Source organism: Notechis scutatus, chromosome 2 (assembly GCF_049901735.1).
Source record: "Notechis scutatus isolate UNSWTSFEM ecotype Mainland chromosome 2, rNotScu1.2, whole genome shotgun sequence".
Lineage (NCBI taxonomy): Eukaryota > Metazoa > Chordata > Lepidosauria > Squamata > Elapidae > Notechis > Notechis scutatus.
This window is the reverse complement of record NC_142010.1, coordinates 111,371,177-111,389,353: the sequence shown is the minus strand read 5'-3', so window position 1 is coordinate 111,389,353 and position 18,177 is coordinate 111,371,177. Positions and strand designations below refer to the sequence as shown.

Genomic DNA, 18,177 nt, shown 5'->3' with positions numbered 1-18,177 from the left:
GATTCCTGAAGTGTTTGTGAATTGAAGTTCATTTTATTCCCAGCTCCCCAATCCTACATATTAATTTAAAGAAAGACTTCGATTTTGGATCTTGGTTCCAGCAGAACCCATCAGAAGGAGGATTCCAGTTTTGTGGTCTTCTTCCTTAAGTGTTTTGTTGCCAGTTTCCTAAGAAACCAAATACTGCTTGATGCAATTACTGGGAGGAAGGCTTTGAGAATCATGAACTGTCCCGTCTCCTTTCCATTCCATTTAACCATCCTGAAGATAATTCAGACTCCTTATCCTATAGTTGCCCAAGCAGAAAAGGGAGATCAAATAGAATGCTTGCTACTTCCTGAAAATTGCCCTGTACAATTCAGTTAGTGTCTTATGGCACCCTTTTAAGATTAATGATTTTATGATGACCTAAATCACTGTAAACTAGCTCAGAGTTGCTTAATAGAGATGGGTAGCATACAAATTTAATAAATAAATAAAAAACAGAGCTTGAACTTACCCAATGGCAATGACAGTATTCTCTCCTTGAATGTGATAGAGTTCTGCAGTAGATTGAACATGCTGCTGGTTAAATTTGTTCGGCTAGTGCAACATACCAATCCGAGCAATTTGTTAACATGTACATTATGATATACAGCTAAACCTTGCTTAATTTCCATTCAAAGTTACGATAAACACTAATGAAGGGACTTATGGACCAGTCTTTGAAGGTCTGGCATTGTGGTGTCTGTACAGTCATATGGACAAAATTCAGGCCCACCCACCCTTATGATACCATTGCCACTAACTGTCCTTGCCTAGCCCTGCGTCCCACTGTACCGCACAGCAGTACTGCACCAGTTGTGAACTTCTTTCATGCCATCTTCTTTCACACGAATGCAGCTGGGCCTTCTCTTGTGCCCCATCCGGGGCTACTGCATGCTATCCAAACCCCCACTTCATGTTCCACCAAGGGCTTGCTTTTGCCAAAGATGTCCAGTACATGAAAGAAGACCTCAGCTTCTGGGTCCTTTAGTACCAGTGCAGTCAGCTCTTCTTTCATGTGCCAGGCTTTTTTTTGTGTGTGTGTGTGTGAAAGAAGGCCCTGGGGTGGAGCAGAATGGAGGCCCCGGAAGGGATGTGAAAGAAACCACGGCTGCACCAGTCTGAAAGAAGACCTAGCCAATATAGTAATGGTGTGTAGTGTGGCATTGAAAGGGTAGAATGGTATGGGAAGAGAGGCATGAGGGTGGAATTCAAGAGGAGGCAGAGCAGGCAAGTCCTTTACCTTATCAAGGATTGGGGCTGGGAGGGACCAAGGTGGGAAGAGTTGGGATCAGGGTGGATCCTCATTTAACTATTTGTGGGAGTCAGTTAATGCCAGCAGTGGGGACTGCCATGATTGCCATTGCTAAGTAATGTTAACCAAGGCCTATCTGTATATCAGATGTATGATTTGACGAAGAAGAGCCAGTCCCCTTGTTTTCTGAATGGGACCCTCCTTTGGATTAGGACTATGGGTTTGTGGAAGAAGGAAATGATGTAAACAATTTCCCCAGTAATGTGCAGCCTGAAATTTCCTGCAGGATTTTTTTTTTAAAGCAACCATTAGTGCTAACGAAGGTTATCTCTTCTTAACCTTTATGTTTGGAGAAGAGCAGAACAGGAAGACAAGAGCTAAACATTTAAAAAGGCTAAATACCACGGCTATGCACTGATCTGAATTCAAAGGATGATTCAGAATGTACATGGCCATATGCACTTAAAACAAGCACTTTTTAATTAAATTTTGTGGTGTCAGCTTGATTAAATAATTGCCAACAGGTACAATAAGTAGGTTCACACACACACTCCAAATTCCCTTTTCCTTTTTGAATCTGTTTTGCTGCACAATTCTCTTAAGTATCTTAAGTGCTGTGCTGCGTTGAAGTGTCATGTATTCACCTGGGAGTAAAAAGAGAAAGCAAAGAGCCATATATTTAATGTATCATGTAATTTCCTTCAACATAGTTCTTATTTTGAAACAGAGTGGGTACCTATTGAGTGAAAGTCCCTTTCAAATTGGGAAAAAGATCCTGTGTTTTGGAGTACTTCGTATTCCATTTGTTTTGGGAAATTTGGACCTGATTCCAATGCTTCAATCAGGAAATATAGGAAAATTGGTATGCTCAGCTGAGTGTCAGTTTGGCGCTCGGAATATTTTAAATCTAAATAGTCGTTAGGGTTGGGCTTTAACAAATACTGTTAGGAATATAAATCACCTAACAGGTATTTGGGTTAGAAAGATATAAACCAGGACAAACATTTTAAAACTGTATCTTTAAGAAAATGCAAAACAGTAATTAGGTGTGGTTTCTCAAACGGCCATAAGATGGAGCCAGAAACCTGGGTTGTTTTGTCTGAGTCTCAGAAGAGAGTGTAAGTGTATCTCTGTTTCCTTCTGTTGGAAAGTATTGCCGTTCCTCCATTTTTCCTAATTGACTGATTTTACTGGATTTGATGTAAGTCTGATACTGAACTGTTTTTGACACTGGAATTTGATATTTGGATTATCCCTGGATTGAAAAACTGACTGATTTACCTGTGAATGACTTTTGGACTGCTTATTTTGGACTTTGCTTAAACCTTTCTGGAAGTAAAAACCTACTTTTACTGTACAATGTATCTGTGTGCTCTGTGTGTATTATTCCAACACTACTCTCTATATGTCTCCCTGTATGCACTCATTCTCCTAACGGGGAATTACCTCAACACTGGTTATGGGCCCAGGCCATACCAGGCTCAGATAACTGAGAGTTAGTGTGAATACACAGTACTGTATACAGACAGCTGTTTACTGTTTAATTGTGGGTTACTATCCTGGTAAAGATGGCACAAGTCACTTCAACAAGTCTATCACTGATAACCCAGTTGGATGGAACAAACTATGTTTCCTGGTCTATGAAGTGCAGTCTACTTCTGCGTAAAGAAGGTTTATGGAATGTAGTTCAAGACCCACCAGATGTAAATGCTTGGGATCCAGCTAATGAGGACGATGCCAAGAAGCTTGCTGACTTTAACCAGAACAACGAACGAGCTCTTTGTATAATTGGACTAACACTGAGTGACCAGCAGCTAGTCCATATTCGTGGAGAAGAGTCTGCTGCTAAGTGTTGGGAGAATTTGAAGAGGATTTATGTTCGTGACAGTGTAGGTGCACACATACATCTTACACATAAACTGTTTAGAGCACGTCTTCTAAAAGGTGGAGATATGTTAGCTCAGGGTCCCCAACCACCGGGCCGCGGACCGTGCCGGGCCGTGGAGCACTCTCTACCGGGCCGCAAATAATTTTTTTAAAAAAAATGGCGGCTTTCTTCACCTTCGGTGAATGCTGCTGGGATCGGGATCAAGGACACAAATGAAAGAAGGGGAGGGAGGAAGCAACCGAAGCCTGTCCTTCTCTCTGGGTCAGCTCTCTCAGTCTCTCTCTCGCTCCTCCACCAGCACAGGAAGAAACTGCTTCAAAGAAGCAGGGGGCTTTTCCTGTCGCCGAAGCGCCCGTTTCTCCCCCACCCCACCCCGTCCGCCCGCCCGCCCGCGGATTCAACCCAGTGCTCCGTTCTGCCTGCCTGCCTGCCTTCGTTAATGGTTGAATCGGAACAGCTTCGGCTGAGTAAAAGAGCGAATAGTTATTATTCTCAGCCGAAGCTGCTCCCAAACAACCAGAAACTAAGGCAGGCAGGCAGGCAGGCAGAACGGGACACTGTGGATTGAAGCGGGCGGGCGGGGTGGGGGTGGGGGGTGAACGGGCGTTTCGAATAGCTACGGCAAAGCCCCCCTCCTTCTCTCTCTCCTCCCCCGGTCCTTGCAAAAATTTTCTGCTTGAAACCGGTCCCTGGTGCAAAAAAGGTTGGGGACCACTGTGTTAGCTCATTTAAACTTCATGAAATTTATATTCTGAAATGTGCAAATCCGGTTTTGTTTGGTCCACTGTGATATAGAATTTTTTTTAAGGTCTTGCATGTTTTTATTTATTTTTGCTATAAACCAGTGTGAGCAATTTATAAACTTTGTAATACATCTTTCAAAGTATTCCCTCCTTTTTTTACGGGGGGTGGGGTGTTAGTTCTTGGTGCTCTCGGATCAAACAACTGGAATTCAACAGCAAAGAGGTTTTATTGATTTTTTTCAAACTAAGAAGTAAAATTAGAGTGTTAAATATCCTGTCAGATTTTAGTAATAGCTGTATAGATAGTCTGCACTGACAGCTGTAGCCACGCATGTTCAAGAACATCCACGTGCACATGCAAATACATCCTGTGGTTCATGCAATAGCATTTTAGGTACTTGGCAACCAGCTCACCTTTATGTCTGTCTGCATCTTGCGGTGACATGACTACGATTTTCTACTTTTTTGCCGGTTTCAATCATTTACTTCTGGTTTTCAGCAAAAAAGAAAAAAATGCTAGCAAAAATCCATTTTGGGTAAATTGATATGCTTAACAATCATGGCATTTGCTTTATGGCCACAGTGTTTGCTTAACGATTGTGAGGTTCACTTAATGACTGTGGCAAAAATGGGTCATAAAATTGGGTCTGATCACATGATCTATTTAGCAACTCCAATGACAACCATAATTCTGGGCTTAATTACAGTTGTAAGTCTAGGACTACCTGCATTCTGCTCATTGGATATTTCACACATAGCACACACACACACACAGCCATCCCGGTCCCCATCTCATTTGCCAATTCCTATGTTGCCCTGTCATCACTGCCTTGTCCATTATAGCTTTTAGAGGCTGGACTGTGTTTTTTTTAAATAGGATAGATCTTGTCTTAAACGGGGTTCCTGTGCTTGGTACAGACAGTATATGTGCTGAAATAAGCTGTCAACTTCTATAAAATATATGTGCAAATTTGCCTATTAGCCTGGTTGTTGCTTTTGGCTACTCCCTTGGAATAGATTTCTAAAGTGGAGATTCTGTAACAAATCTGTTTCTGCATAACTTTGTCCCATCCCAGATGGGAATTTTATTTCAGTTTAGTCATGGATTATAGCTTAAACAATAGCCCAGTTCTTGATGTGCTACTGCAGATAATAGTTCCCCAAAGGTTATTTTATCTCTTTCCATTTAATAATTTTCAGTGCCGCTTGGTGACCCTACTGGATGATAACAGCCTGCATTTATGGACCCTGAAACACTCCCATCATGGTACATCAGAGCTTCAGGAGGAAAGACACTTCACACTTCGTGGCCCCCCTGGGTAACTAGGATACTTCCAATCCTAGCACTTCTGGGCTGCTAAGAAAGCCAACTTGCTTGATATACAGTAGATTCTTCACTGTTGATATTTCAAGGAAATATAAACTCAATGTTCTCTGCACTCTTAAGTAATCTGTTTTTTTGTGGTATAGAGAATTGTGGTATGCATCATCTTTTGTAAATTCAGTTTTCTTCTGGACCTTATTTGAGCAAATTTAATTTGTTATTTCATCTGAAGCAAAAGCCAAATATGGTTCAGCAAGAAAATCAGAGGATGGATACAGTATCCGAACGTAGCCTAAGTTATTTCAATTAAAACAATGGCAAGCGTATAGTGCAGATTTTAGGATAGTGATGAAGGGGGGAAATATTAACAAGCATCAGTATAGTATTTGCTAGTATTTTGTTTACTGTTCCTTAAACCCAGCATTGTCAATGGAACTATCACTAGGTTTGGAACTATCACTAAGTTTTTGCAAGTTTATGTATTCATAAACCACATGACATTTTCTGTTTCACAGTTTGAATTTCAGTAACTTGTCTTCAGTAGTCCTTTCTGAATTCTTGCAAATAGATTTTGGGTCAAATATTTATTTTATATGGTGCTACATGGATGTTGATTGCATTATCAAGTTCATTCAACTGAATCTGAAAACATTTTTCTTGTTTTTGTCCATTTCTAGTTCCCCTCCAAGTGCTACCCAAATTACAGCAATCCTGACACATTCTTCTCAAGAACTTCTGTATCTTGGTACTGAAAGTGGTAATGTGTTTGTGGTAGAACTCCCGTCCTTCAGGGTGCTAGAAGACCAGATCATCAGTCCAGAAGAAGTATTGCAAAGGTGATGTCAGACACTGATTATGTTAGCTAATGACATTTCTGAGGTTTTGCCCTGTTTATAAATCCAGCCGTAGATGTGGATATAGATTCTGCAAGTCCCAATCAATATACAACAACAATATACAACATACAATATTCATGTCATACATGAAATCTGGAAGGTGAGTCATGTTAATTGGAGTTCTTGTTGGTTTGAAACATTTTGCTGCTTATCTAAGTACCTTGAGCAAGTTGGTTAGGGGGAATCCTATATATGTTTTCCAGGGAAGTTTCATTTCTTACCTAATCTGAATTGGCTCCTTATGTAAGTAGGCAGAGTTGTTGGGATGTGAATGTTCCAACTCTCTGTGAAGGAGTCAAAACCTCCTCCTAAGAACAGAGGGCAGCAAGGCCTAATGTCAAAAAAAAAGAGTAGCATTCGGGGTTTGCCTATGAGTTTACACTTGTCCAGTCTTGAAGAACTTAGGTGATTTATATGTTTTCAAGGTTCAGCTTCCACACCATAACCACTAAAAGACTTCTGTTGTGACCACATTGTTCAGATACGTCAAGGTACCATGTTGTTTCCTTAAATACAGCCCAGGAAAAAATAGACTGAATTAGATTACCTAAGTATGTTGCACTCAAACAATGCATGAGCTTAGAAATAGAAGTGTTTCTATGGAAGATGAACTACTTTCAGTAAATGGCCTGGAGCCTGCTGTTGAAAAAACGTGGTCTGTTTTGAGCTGAAAGCAGTGGCACTGGCAAGAAGCCATGTACTTGGCCTTATGATGGTGCAGAAGAAGATGGAGCCCTACCATATGTACAAATTTCACTTCTTTTGTTTGCATAGTAATATTACATGGCTCCGTTTGTGTTTCCTCACAGAGTGCCAGAAGATTATCGGAACAGGAGGTCACTGGAATTGGTAGAAGTGTTACGGGAACATCCTCAGAATCCCAATCAGATTTTGATTGGTTACAGCAGGGGCCTCATTATTCTCTGGGATTTGATAAATAAGAAAGCAACACACCATTTACTTGGCAATCAGGTACTTGTGAATTCTGAAAGTTCCAAACAAAGCCTAGGAAGTCCCTGTTTCCTTAAGCTTACGTAGCAAGTTACATTTTATGTTCATCCAAATTGATACGCCAAAATGTGATTGGCTTGAATGTGGCTTAGTGTACTGTGTGAGACCCTCTGTTGTTGTTGTTTTTTGTAAACTACTGTTTATGAGTTACTGTGGACCTGACAGGTTTTACTTTGATACTGACAGGTTTTACTAGGATTAAATGAACTAGTCATTGACTGTAATAAAGAATCAAGCCATGAATACTGTACAGTATGAGCAAGGTCATAGAACTCTGTACAGACAAAGACATCTGGTTGGGCATTAACAATGTCTTTTGTCTAGCAATTATTATGACGTCCTTGCAGATTTTTTAAAAAGGAGAGCAAGAAGGAGGTGAAAGAAAATGCATTTTTCCTATCCTGCAGTTTATCCTTTTAGCATACTTCTTCCTAAGGTAGGGAATAGGAAATGGATGTTTCATTACCCTCGTTGAAACATGAAAACAAACAACCCCCACAATTATTATCAGGGGTTTATTATACCAGTTTATTAACATATAGCTAACCCTCAAGATCTCTAGTCCCTAGAATATGATTTCACGTTCTTCATTAGCATTTTCGAATAGCATATTAAAGTGCTTGGTTTGTTGGTTAGAATAACAGTATGACTGAACAGTGAGGAGTGCAACTTGAAAATACAAACCTTACACTGACAGGGTTAATGGAGAAACAAGAGGTCAAAGGGTCTGTGAGAAGATGGGAGAATGTGCTGTGGAGGGAGCCCACAAGTTGTCAAAGGCTGCCTTCTCTCTTTTGAATGCTCTGTTGAACTTTGTTAGTTGGCCTGATTTGTTAGTTACACCATAAAAATGAAGAGGACTGACAGCACTATTTCCACATTATCACACATATACTCTGATGAGAATATTGAATTTTTTCATTGGAAGTTTTTCACACGTACTAGGTCAGTTTGAAAAAGAGAGCCCAACCTTTCCCCAAAACTGTGGTTATGGCTCCACTCCAAAAGTTTGCACTGGCTATGTATAAACAGAAGAAATGATTAAATCTTTCAGCAGCAGTCATATTAACTGTTCAAATTACATTTGGTTTAGCTTTTGTCCCAGCCCCACTTTTTGGATGTGTGACCTCTGGTGTGCCATTCAGGTAAAGCTCAGATAAAGTACACTTCTCCAATTTGAAGATGAATGAATGTGCTATGGCTTTCATGGGTCAAGAGTCCAGGCTGGTATATGCTCACCACCTTTGTTTTGGGAAGAAAATGCAGAGTAGCACACTGTGACAGCATCACCACAGCCTGAATCTGACCAGTTCAGACTGATGGTATCTAAACATCTCTGTGGCCTGGTTCAGAGCATTAGCTACAGGAGGAAAGATCCCATTAACAACTTATAATGAACTCCAGATTTCCAATATATGATAGTTCTATAAGGATTCGAGATAAAAGTCGGAGAAATAAAAGAGACGGTGTTTTAAATACAGACATTCTGGGCAAATTGATCCTGTCCTTCAGGATGTGTCTCTTGTTTCTCTCTAGCAACTAGAGAATCTCTTCTGGATGAGGGATGGTCATCATATCATCAGTTGCCATTATGATGGGAGCTATACACAGTGGCCAATTTCAAGTGATGACTGGCAGCCTGAGCCTTTGGAAAGCAAAGTACATTACGGTTAGTATGTGGGAAGCTGGGAAGATATGCCTTTGGCATCAACTTTGATTCTGATTTTATTGGAAGTCGCCTTTGGTGAAAGGGGTGGCATATAAATTTGATAAATTCAAAGCTTGATTTTAGAAAACCTGGACTTATAAAACTGAACATTACAGATTAGCTTTTCCAAGAAGGCCTGTTTGATTTAAATATCATACATGCCATCCTGAAAAGCAAGAAAGAAGAAAAGTAAGAAAGAAGATTGTTTAGTATCTGACCAATAACATGACAATATATTGTGTAGACCTTCTTTAGAGCTTTGATTCATATTGCTAGAGTTCCTCAAATGATGCAATAAAACAGTGGCACTTGATTAATTGCTACAGGGTTTATGTGTAGCATGTGTTTATCTGAATAATTCTATGATCAGAAAATAAACTTGTGCCAAAAGAAGCACTTGTTTTAAAACAGTTGAAAAAAAAATAGATTGCAAATCATAGAAAATAAATTAGAATTGCTAGGCAATTTGATGTCTAAAAGCAATAGTGATTCTACAATTTTAATAAACCTTCTGGAGATATATAGGTTTTTTTTTAGCCCTTGGAATTTGTGTTTTTTTTTTTTTTATCAGAAAATCGATAAAGGCTGTTCATATCGAAAAAGGATTAGCTTTTCCTTTCATCCTTCATGTCATAAAGGCAATCTGAGTATACGTTGCTCTGCATAATGAGTTGGTGAAGCTGTCTAGCTATGCAATTTATATGCAGAATAGATGCTGTGTCAGCTTTACTAAAACTATTTGTGAGTTTTGCAATATAACAACATATGTACAATTTTTGTAAATGTTCTGTTGTAGGTCCCTTCCCTTGCAAAGCCATTTCCAAAATTTACTGGCTAACAGCAAAGAATGTGTGAGTATTATGGATGAGTAACATGGCAATGTTGTATGTTATCTGTATAGAGCATGGGTGTCAAAATCAAGGCCTGTGGGCCGGATCTATCCAATGGGGTGCTTTGATCTGGCCTGTAAGGTTGCCCTAGAAACAATGAAGGACCGGGCCACAGTGTGTCTGCCAACGAAAAAGAAGCTCGGGAGGGCTGTGTGTGGCCCTCCCAAGCTCCGTTTTCGCTGGCAGAGCACTCGGGCCGCCACAGGCACCCCTGACACAAGTGATGTCAAGCTAGTCATTCCCACCCTGGCCATGCCCCCCTCCCCCCGAGGTCAAACACAACCCTGATGTGGTCCTCAATGAAATCGAGTTTGATACCCTGGTATAAAGTGACTTTTTTGTAACAAGAGAGGCTATTCCAGGAAACCTGCAACTGGTTAAGTAACAATTGTGTCCTTTTCTACATATAATAAAGATTTGTATATACTTACTTTCCTTCTCACCTAACTATAAATAGATATCCTGTAATTATAAAATTCCGTAGGCATATATTCATATTTCATATCATTCAGTGAAAGCCAGAATGAGAACAGTGGAAAATACAATGAATAGAAATGACAGCTAAAGATCTGATAGAAGAATCTTAAATACCACTGAAAATGAGAGAATGAAAGGACTAAAATATAACAGTCAAGACTCTATCAGAGAACCCTGAGGAGAGAAAGTCCTTAGTAAGTTGCCACCACAAGGAATGGCTCCTCTTTAAAGGGGCTTTGGAAAAGCAATGTCTATTTCCGTAAAGGTATGTGGGAATCTGCCTTGAGGAATACTGCTAGTAGGGAACAATCAGGTAAGAGAAGGAGAAAACCCCAATGCTTAACTGTCAGAGAAAGAATCTTAGAAAGAACCTGCCTGAATCGATATACTTCTCATATGATTACTCTAAGCAATTCACAACAATACGTAAGGAGCATATTAAAAACAACGTACCCTTCCAGATCAATCATCCTTGCAGCTCAACCTCCATTGTAGCCTAATGCTTGAAGGAACAGCCAAGTTTTCACAACCAACTGGAAGACTAAAAGGTTAAAGGATCCCTCAGAATCTCAGGTTCAAGGCTGTTCCATGACTGAGACATCAGCATCACAATGTTTTTCAGCCTTACAATGTTTTTCTTGTACAGTATTGCATGCTTTGCTTATCCTTTGCTAGTGACTTATTTCAAGGATTTAATTCTAAAGATGGAAAGACACAGTTTTCAGTAAGACCATTTTTTAAAAAAATCCCAGCTATGAAATGCTATTCAAAGTGAAGCCTCAGAATATTATCTGTTTTTCTTTAAGGCTCCCTTACCTCATATTCCAAGGAGGGATGCCTCGAGCCAGCTATGGTGACCGGCATAGCATTACAGTTGTTCATGGCAGTCAACAGATTGCCTTTGACTTCACATCACGGGTGATAGATTTCTTTGTCATTGCCAATGCTGAACCATTCTCAGGTATGTAGAAGGCTGAAATAGTGATCTAATACAGTATCATTTCTGAACTCTTAGAGAGACTAATTCATTAATTTGATTAGAGAGTGGTTTGTTCCCTTGTCACACCATTCTTCTATATTCCTTAAAAGAAGAACTGAACCGCTTGCCTTTTTCATTTTTAGGTTCAATTAGACTTAAACCCTAAGCCACTTAAGTTTTTAAAGACTGAAGCAATGATTAACTTGCCCATAACTCAAAATGTGCTTCTGATACCCTGCTCCAAATACCTTTGTTGCAGAGGCACATTCTGCCAAGTACCACTTCCTTCTGCAGATAATTTTAGGTGGGGTGCCCTGGTTTTGGAATATTCTTTTAAGTTATCCTTATCATCTGTTTTGCAAACATTTAGATGCCAAGGTGAGGCGCTGTTGTTCACTCAAGCACTTTCATTTTGTTTTCTGTTTTATATCCAGCCTTTTATCACACACAGTACAGTAGGTAGAAATTTACTATAATCTGTCAGTGGTTTGATTGTAGGCTGCTATCACCAGATTCTTTGTTTTCTTATAGTATATTTCACATATATTATACATGGATCTTACTCCATTAGCAGTATGAAGTGTATTCAATATTTAAATAGTATTTAAAAGTATTAAATGTACATTAAAGTGAAAACAAAACGTGCAGATAAAAGAGTGAAATATAAAATGTTTGGGGAAAATTTATTTTAAATATTGATAGTAGTTGAAAAGTCACATTTTCCCCTATTGCAATACATTGATATAACAATCTGAAACAAACCTTACGTTATTGAAATGCAGAAACTGTTTAACAATGTTCATATCTTTTTTTCTGATTTGCACCAATACATTAACGATTTGTTTTTCTTTATTGCTATCTGGAACATTTAATTGTACAAACGAATAGTTTACAGCAGGAAGGAAATTAGACCTGCTTCTTGTACTGGTGATTGCTGGGACTTAATGGGAGACAGACTTCAAGGTGAAAGGGCTGAAATGTCCTTTGGATTTAAGCCATCCTTTCTTCCCCCAAAGATTTGACTCCTAATTTACCAGAAAGCACTGGAGACTCATACTACAGGAAGGCTATCTTAAGCATCTGCAAATGAGTAAGCTTTCTTCATGTGAAGCCCTGGGCTTTTCCTTATCTTGGCCTTGCTCCATCCCTTTGGCTTTGCTTCAGTTGCTTCCAGACAGAAGGAGCTGTTAATGCTATGCTCCATTCCTGTTCCCTGGGGGCGGGAGAAGAGAGAGAGAGAAAGAGAAGAGAAACACAAGCATTGAGCTCAGCTTTCTTCTGTGTTGCTGCCAAAAGAGGCAGTGCAACCTTGGAAGTTCAGGGTCCTAGTGCTTTGCTGACAAGCTGCTGGCATAAACCGCATGAATTGCAATGTAAACCGGAACTTGCCTGCTTAATCCAGGAAATTGTTCAGTCATCTGAGGTTTCTGTGGCTTGCAGTGGCTGCTTTCTGAAGCCTTAGCCAATCTTACTTATTGTTCGCTTTGCTCAGCACTTTGAGCCCTTTTGGTCATTGTCCGTGGTTTTGGGAAGCTGTCGTGTTTATTTAGGGTCTGGGCTCTGATCAGTTGGGATGGCTTCTGAAAAAAAAAAACAGGTTGTTGGGGAGAGCGTACAAAAATGCTGGCTATTCTGCCAGTTGGAAATAATAAGAGAGGAGAATATCTTTCTTTTCCAAGAACTGTTTCTGTGGAGAAAGAGCACTCTTTTTTTAAAATTCCATGTTTTTGTACAGTGTTTTCTGCCTGAAATGTGCCACCAGATGTGGCCATTTCAGATGACTTTGTACTTTGACTTAGCAATGCCTAATGAAGGAATGTTATCAGTAGTACTTAAGCAAAGTTGACATTGCACGGATACCAGCTTACAATGCATTTTGCAGGGGTGTTTTCTTGGGCCATTTTTTGCATAGAGTGGGATATGCTTTTAACAGTGAAGATGTGGGCTATAACTAGATAGATAGATTAGGTAGGTGGGTAAAAGCCAGTTTGGCATAGAAACCAGGAGAACTCACCATCTCCTGTGAACCGACACATCTGTGGTTGAGATTTGGCTGCCTAGAAGAACAGCTCATAACCAGGCTGATTCATCTGCTGTGTGAGCCATGTCCAGCACCTTGGCCTGAAGTGACATTTCCAACTTAGTCCAGTATTGTGGGAAGTGCCGGAGTTTGCAGTGGCAAACACAACCCTGTCTGGTTTGAGGATACATTGATGAGAGGTTGGAATTCTAATTCTGACTGATGAGAAGAGAATCTGGTTGACCAAACATCCCCCTCTTTGTCTAGGTCCAAAGGATTTGGGACATGGTCCTCTTGGAATGAGAAGGCATGAAAGCAGGAATTCCGGGAGCTGAAGGGGGATGGAGGTGGGGAGGGCTCCTTGTGCCCAGGGAGGGGGTGGGGTCTAATGAAAGGTAGCCTGGGGGGAAGTGTTAGAGAGAACTTGGCATGGTTTCATTCAGATAGAGTGGCAGGTGATTTGCATGAAACCAAAAATTGCTTCCCAGAGCAGCAGTTATGCATAGAACATTTTGCACGTCCCTATTAAAATATTTCATAAAAGCAAAAGTATGTGTGTATCATCAAAACTCAGAAATACCGTATTTGCCGGCGTATAAGACGACTTTTTGCCCTGAAAAACATGCCTCCAAGTGGGGGTCGTCTTATACGCCGGGAGGACTCCGACTCCCACTTGAGCTTGAGTTGCAGCCGGGAGGGAGGCTGGGGGGCTGTGTGTGTGTGTGTGTGTGTGTGTGTGTGTGTGGCGGGTGTCACTCGCCACGCGCTGCGCAACCTTTCCCCCTCTTCCTTCCTTAGCGGTGTGGGAGGAGAGGATTCAAAGATCCTCACGTGCGGCGTACTTTTCTTTTCTTTTTCTTTTTTTCTTTTTGCACGCAGGTTTTGCATGCGGGCGGCTGTAGGTTAAGAATGGGGAGCCCCGGGTGGGTTATCAGGTTTTACGGTGCTTCCAACATGTGCGAACGGTGGGAGAGCGGAGAAGAGAGCGAGCGAGCGCCCCGCTGTGTGAAATCCTGCCGTCAAAGCAACACTGGGGGAGGCAGGGTATAAATTTACCAGGTTAATGTAGCAATGGTGATTAATGCCCAGAACATTGTTTGCGGGTATTGGGGTGTGTGTGTGTGTGTTGGTGGTGAGGAGAGGTTGTCCTTTGAATGCGGAAAAGTAGGTGTGACCTTGTGTAGGAAAATAAAGAGATCCTTTTTAGCGTGTTTGGCTTCTTTGCCTCCCCTCGTTCGTTTTGACGTGGAGATAATGGTAGCTGGATCATTTCAAATTTCACTTACTCTCCTGCCTCACTTCAATATGTCTGAGCGACTCCAGATACTGGAAGACTTTTTGAATGAAAGTGTTACCTCCATTTTTTTTTTTTAAAGAGGGCCACTTGGGGAAAAAAAAAGATTCTAAGGAATTCCTTGTTTCTTGATTAAAGAGAAGGCATTGAATATACTGTTCCTTGGCAGCCTTTTCAGTGTCCGGGTTTTGGTGTGTGTGTGTGTGTGAGAGAGAGAGAGAGAGATCAGCTGTATTGAGAAGAGAACATTTCCTGTGTTCTCATTTTATTTACAACATATTTTACGCTTAATGGTAAGCAATGAAAAATATTTTTAAAACTCATTTCTAAACTCCATAGCTATTTGCATATTCTTGGTTCAAAATTGGATTAGCTCATTTCAAAATTGTCCAAAGCAGAAAAGTGCGTCAAAAAAAAAAAGTGCAAAAGTGGAAGGTGTGTGGAAGAGGGGGTAGTCTTATACGGCGAGTATATAACAAACTCTATATTTTGAGTGGAAATGTTGGGGGTCGTCTTATACGCCCAGTCGTCTTATACGCCGACAAATACGGTAAGTCATTTGGGTGTTCCGGAAGGCTCTTATTTGGTTATCTCCCTCCTTAAATATAGAATTGTTTTTTGATCAGATTTCAGGGCAGTACTATAATTACTGTATTGATTGATGACATGTAGTAAGAAAATGGTTAATGGTAATTTATACTTGCAATACTTGCAAAGTGCACTGATTATGTTATAGATGCTGGCACATGTTTTAAGGGAGATTACAATCCTATTTCAAAATCTTCCTGTTTTCAATGTAACTTACTCTTCCCAACAAATGTCTGTAAAAATATAGTTTGTTAATTATTGTTTAGTCTATGTATTGATTAATTGATATACATCTTTGTATCTATCATGTTACACATATATGTGATTTAAATAAGGTTATTTTAATGGAAAGAAGGAAAAAAATCATTAAAAAAATACTTTGAAAAAAAATCAAATTCTGCCTGGAATCAAATATGAACACCTTTAATTAACTTTTGATTAATTTAAATGTTGCTACCTGTTTATTTTTTTAGATATAAATCATGTGACAATTGAAAGTTGTAGGTGATAAAATTGTTAAATATGAAATTTTAGATATTTTTAATGATTTGACATTTTGGAGGACCACAGACTATGAATAATACTTTGATAACACATTTTCTGAGCTTTCAGAATCCACTGTAAACTGAAAATTGTGATGATGCATTAGCTGAAAGTACATGCTGAGACTCTTTGGAATGGAAATAGCAATACATTTAGACTTATATAGTGCTTCATAGTGCTTTACAGAAATGTGTGTATAGTGATCATAGGGAAGAATCGGTGTTACTTCTTTCAGTTTTAATAGTATATGTTTTAACTGAAATGTAATGCTCATTTACCTGCATTTTCTTTTCCAAAAGCAAATTAAAGTTCTCCAGTAGAAGTAGTGTCAAAACTATTATGTAATTCTTATTCTCCAGATAACGAGTAACTAGCCAAGTTGGTACATTTTAAGTACTTGAATTAGCCTAAGTTCAAGATCCCCCTGAGGCCAGATTATGGACTAGATAAGGTGTTGCAGGTTAAAACTCAATTTAGACAAAAGAAAGAGTTTAGTGGGTTGGGAAAGAGCTCGACCTTTCAGAGGGGACTCTTTTTTTTTTTTTTTTTGCTCTAGTTATGATTTATGCATGTCTCTTCCTGGAAAGATCTGATTGAGCTACCAAGATCCATGGGTTTGTACCACCTGACTGGATTGTCTAATACATTTGGTGAAAGGGTGGATGCCCTTGAAAAATCAGCCCAAGTTGTCAACTGAATTCAAGTCTGAGCATGTAACACTCTTCTGACTAAACCATGTCAGTTCCCAATAGCTTTATGGGTCAAATGTCATTAAAATCCCTAAATGTTTTGGAATCCTCTACCTTGAAAAAATGACTTCCTCTTTACATAGTTATCTGGGAACTACATTCCTCTGGTTAAAGCCTTTTAAACCTGCTGTCTTGGACAGAGTGTTGCCTTCAGTTATAAATGCCATGGACTTTTTTGTGGCGGCTCCAGGGCTATGAAGTTCCCTTCCATAAAAGTGCAGTCTGATGTTGCTTTGGAATGTTTTGGAAAAATGCAAACACTCACTTTTATCTCTTAGTCTTTGTTGTGTTTCTATGTTCCTAGATTTTACAAAAATGACACCCAGGGGCTTACAACATAAAAATGTGAGATTCCCCTAACTCAATATTAAAGACTCAATTCTTGCTGAATCTTTAACATAGATAAACCTTGTAACTAGAATTTTGAGTTTGTGACCCCCTCTGTGAAATGATGGTTATAGATGATCCTGTCTCCTACAGAGTTTGATGACCCTTCCACCATGGTGGTATTGGCAGAAGAAGAACTAGTAGTAATAGATCTGAAGTCTCCTGGCTGGCCATCTATCCAACCCCCATATCTTGCATCTCTCCACTGCTCGGCCATCACATGTTCTCACCATGTCTCCAACATTCCTCTGAAATTGTGGGAAAGGATCATCACTGCTGGGAGCAAGCAGAATGTTCAGTTTTCTAATATGGTATGACTTGCATGCCCTACTGAAATAGGGATGCATTTGAAGTGGATGCAGATTGTGATTGTTTTTTTTTTTCCTTGGTTAATACTGGATTTTTGAATGACTACAAATAAGACTTTGTAGGTAAAAAGTATTCCTGCTTCTAAGGAAATATAGGAGCAAAGGGGAAAATGGCAGTCTCAGCAGCCGTTCCATTTGATAAGTTGTACGGAACCTGCTTGATTGGCATTAGAGGGGAAAAATAACAGTATAAGATGAATTCGTGATTGTGAATAACCCTGCCATGGTGATAAAGTACTCTTTGTTAGCCCTAATATGATGTAGATGCTTGAGTCCAGCACTTACTTGCTACTCATTAAGACAGCTGCATTATTTTTGGCCGGGAGGAGGGGCTCACTGCTGTATTCCTGGGAATAGGGACAATTGTTTTAATTGGGTGAGAGACAGGTGCTTCATTTGGCCTTCTCCATAGTTCACTCAAATCGACTCCAAAATATAACATAGCTCACTAATGAAATTATTAGTGGATAATTTTAGCCACAAAACTATCCAAGAGTTTGTTATAATGAGAAAAGCTAGTTTTCCCACTAACACTAATACAGGTAGTCCTCAAGTTACAATCACAATTGAGCCCCAAATGTCCATTCCTAAGCAAGACATTTGTTCAGTGAGTTTTGACTCATTTTCTTGTCACAGTTACTAAGTGAATTACTGTAGTTGCTAGGTTAGTAACATGATTGTTAAGTGAATCTGGCTTCCCCATTGACTTTGCTTGTCAGAAGCTCACAAAAGGTGGCCCCAAGATCCTGCAACTGTCATTAATCTGAGTCTCTTGCCAAGCGGCTGAATTTTGATCATGTGACCATGGAGATGCTGCAATGGTTGTAAATGTGAAAAATGGTCGTAAGTCACTTTTTTCAATGCTGTTGTAACTTCAAATGGTCACTAAATGGTTGTAAACCGATGACTATCTGTAGCGATCCCTTTGCTTTTTTTGTATGTCACTCTTGTATGTCATGCAGTGAAGCTTAATCTTCCTTTTTACCTAAAAGTAACCGAATCCTGTAATTATATTAAATCTTCCTGAATTGTA

At 39.8% G+C, this 18,177-nt stretch overlaps 1 protein-coding gene across 6 annotated transcripts in view; it reads left to right on the top strand.

The window, feature by feature from the left end:
* The window catches only part of LLGL2 (LLGL scribble cell polarity complex component 2), a 73,241-nt gene that overhangs the window by 26,237 nt on the left and 28,827 nt on the right, over positions 1-18,177 (top strand). For all 6 annotated transcript variants that reach the window (XM_087955812.1, XM_087955811.1, XM_087955809.1 and 3 more), the window contains 7 exons: positions 5,111-5,229; positions 5,912-6,070; positions 6,940-7,102; positions 8,678-8,810; positions 9,646-9,700; positions 11,023-11,177; positions 16,870-17,087. In XM_087955812.1, the coding sequence (XP_087811938.1) occupies positions 5,111-5,229; positions 5,912-6,070; positions 6,940-7,102; positions 8,678-8,810; positions 9,646-9,700; positions 11,023-11,177; positions 16,870-17,087 (1,002 nt within the window). The remainder of the gene's footprint in view (positions 1-5,110; positions 5,230-5,911; positions 6,071-6,939; positions 7,103-8,677; positions 8,811-9,645; positions 9,701-11,022; positions 11,178-16,869; positions 17,088-18,177) is intronic.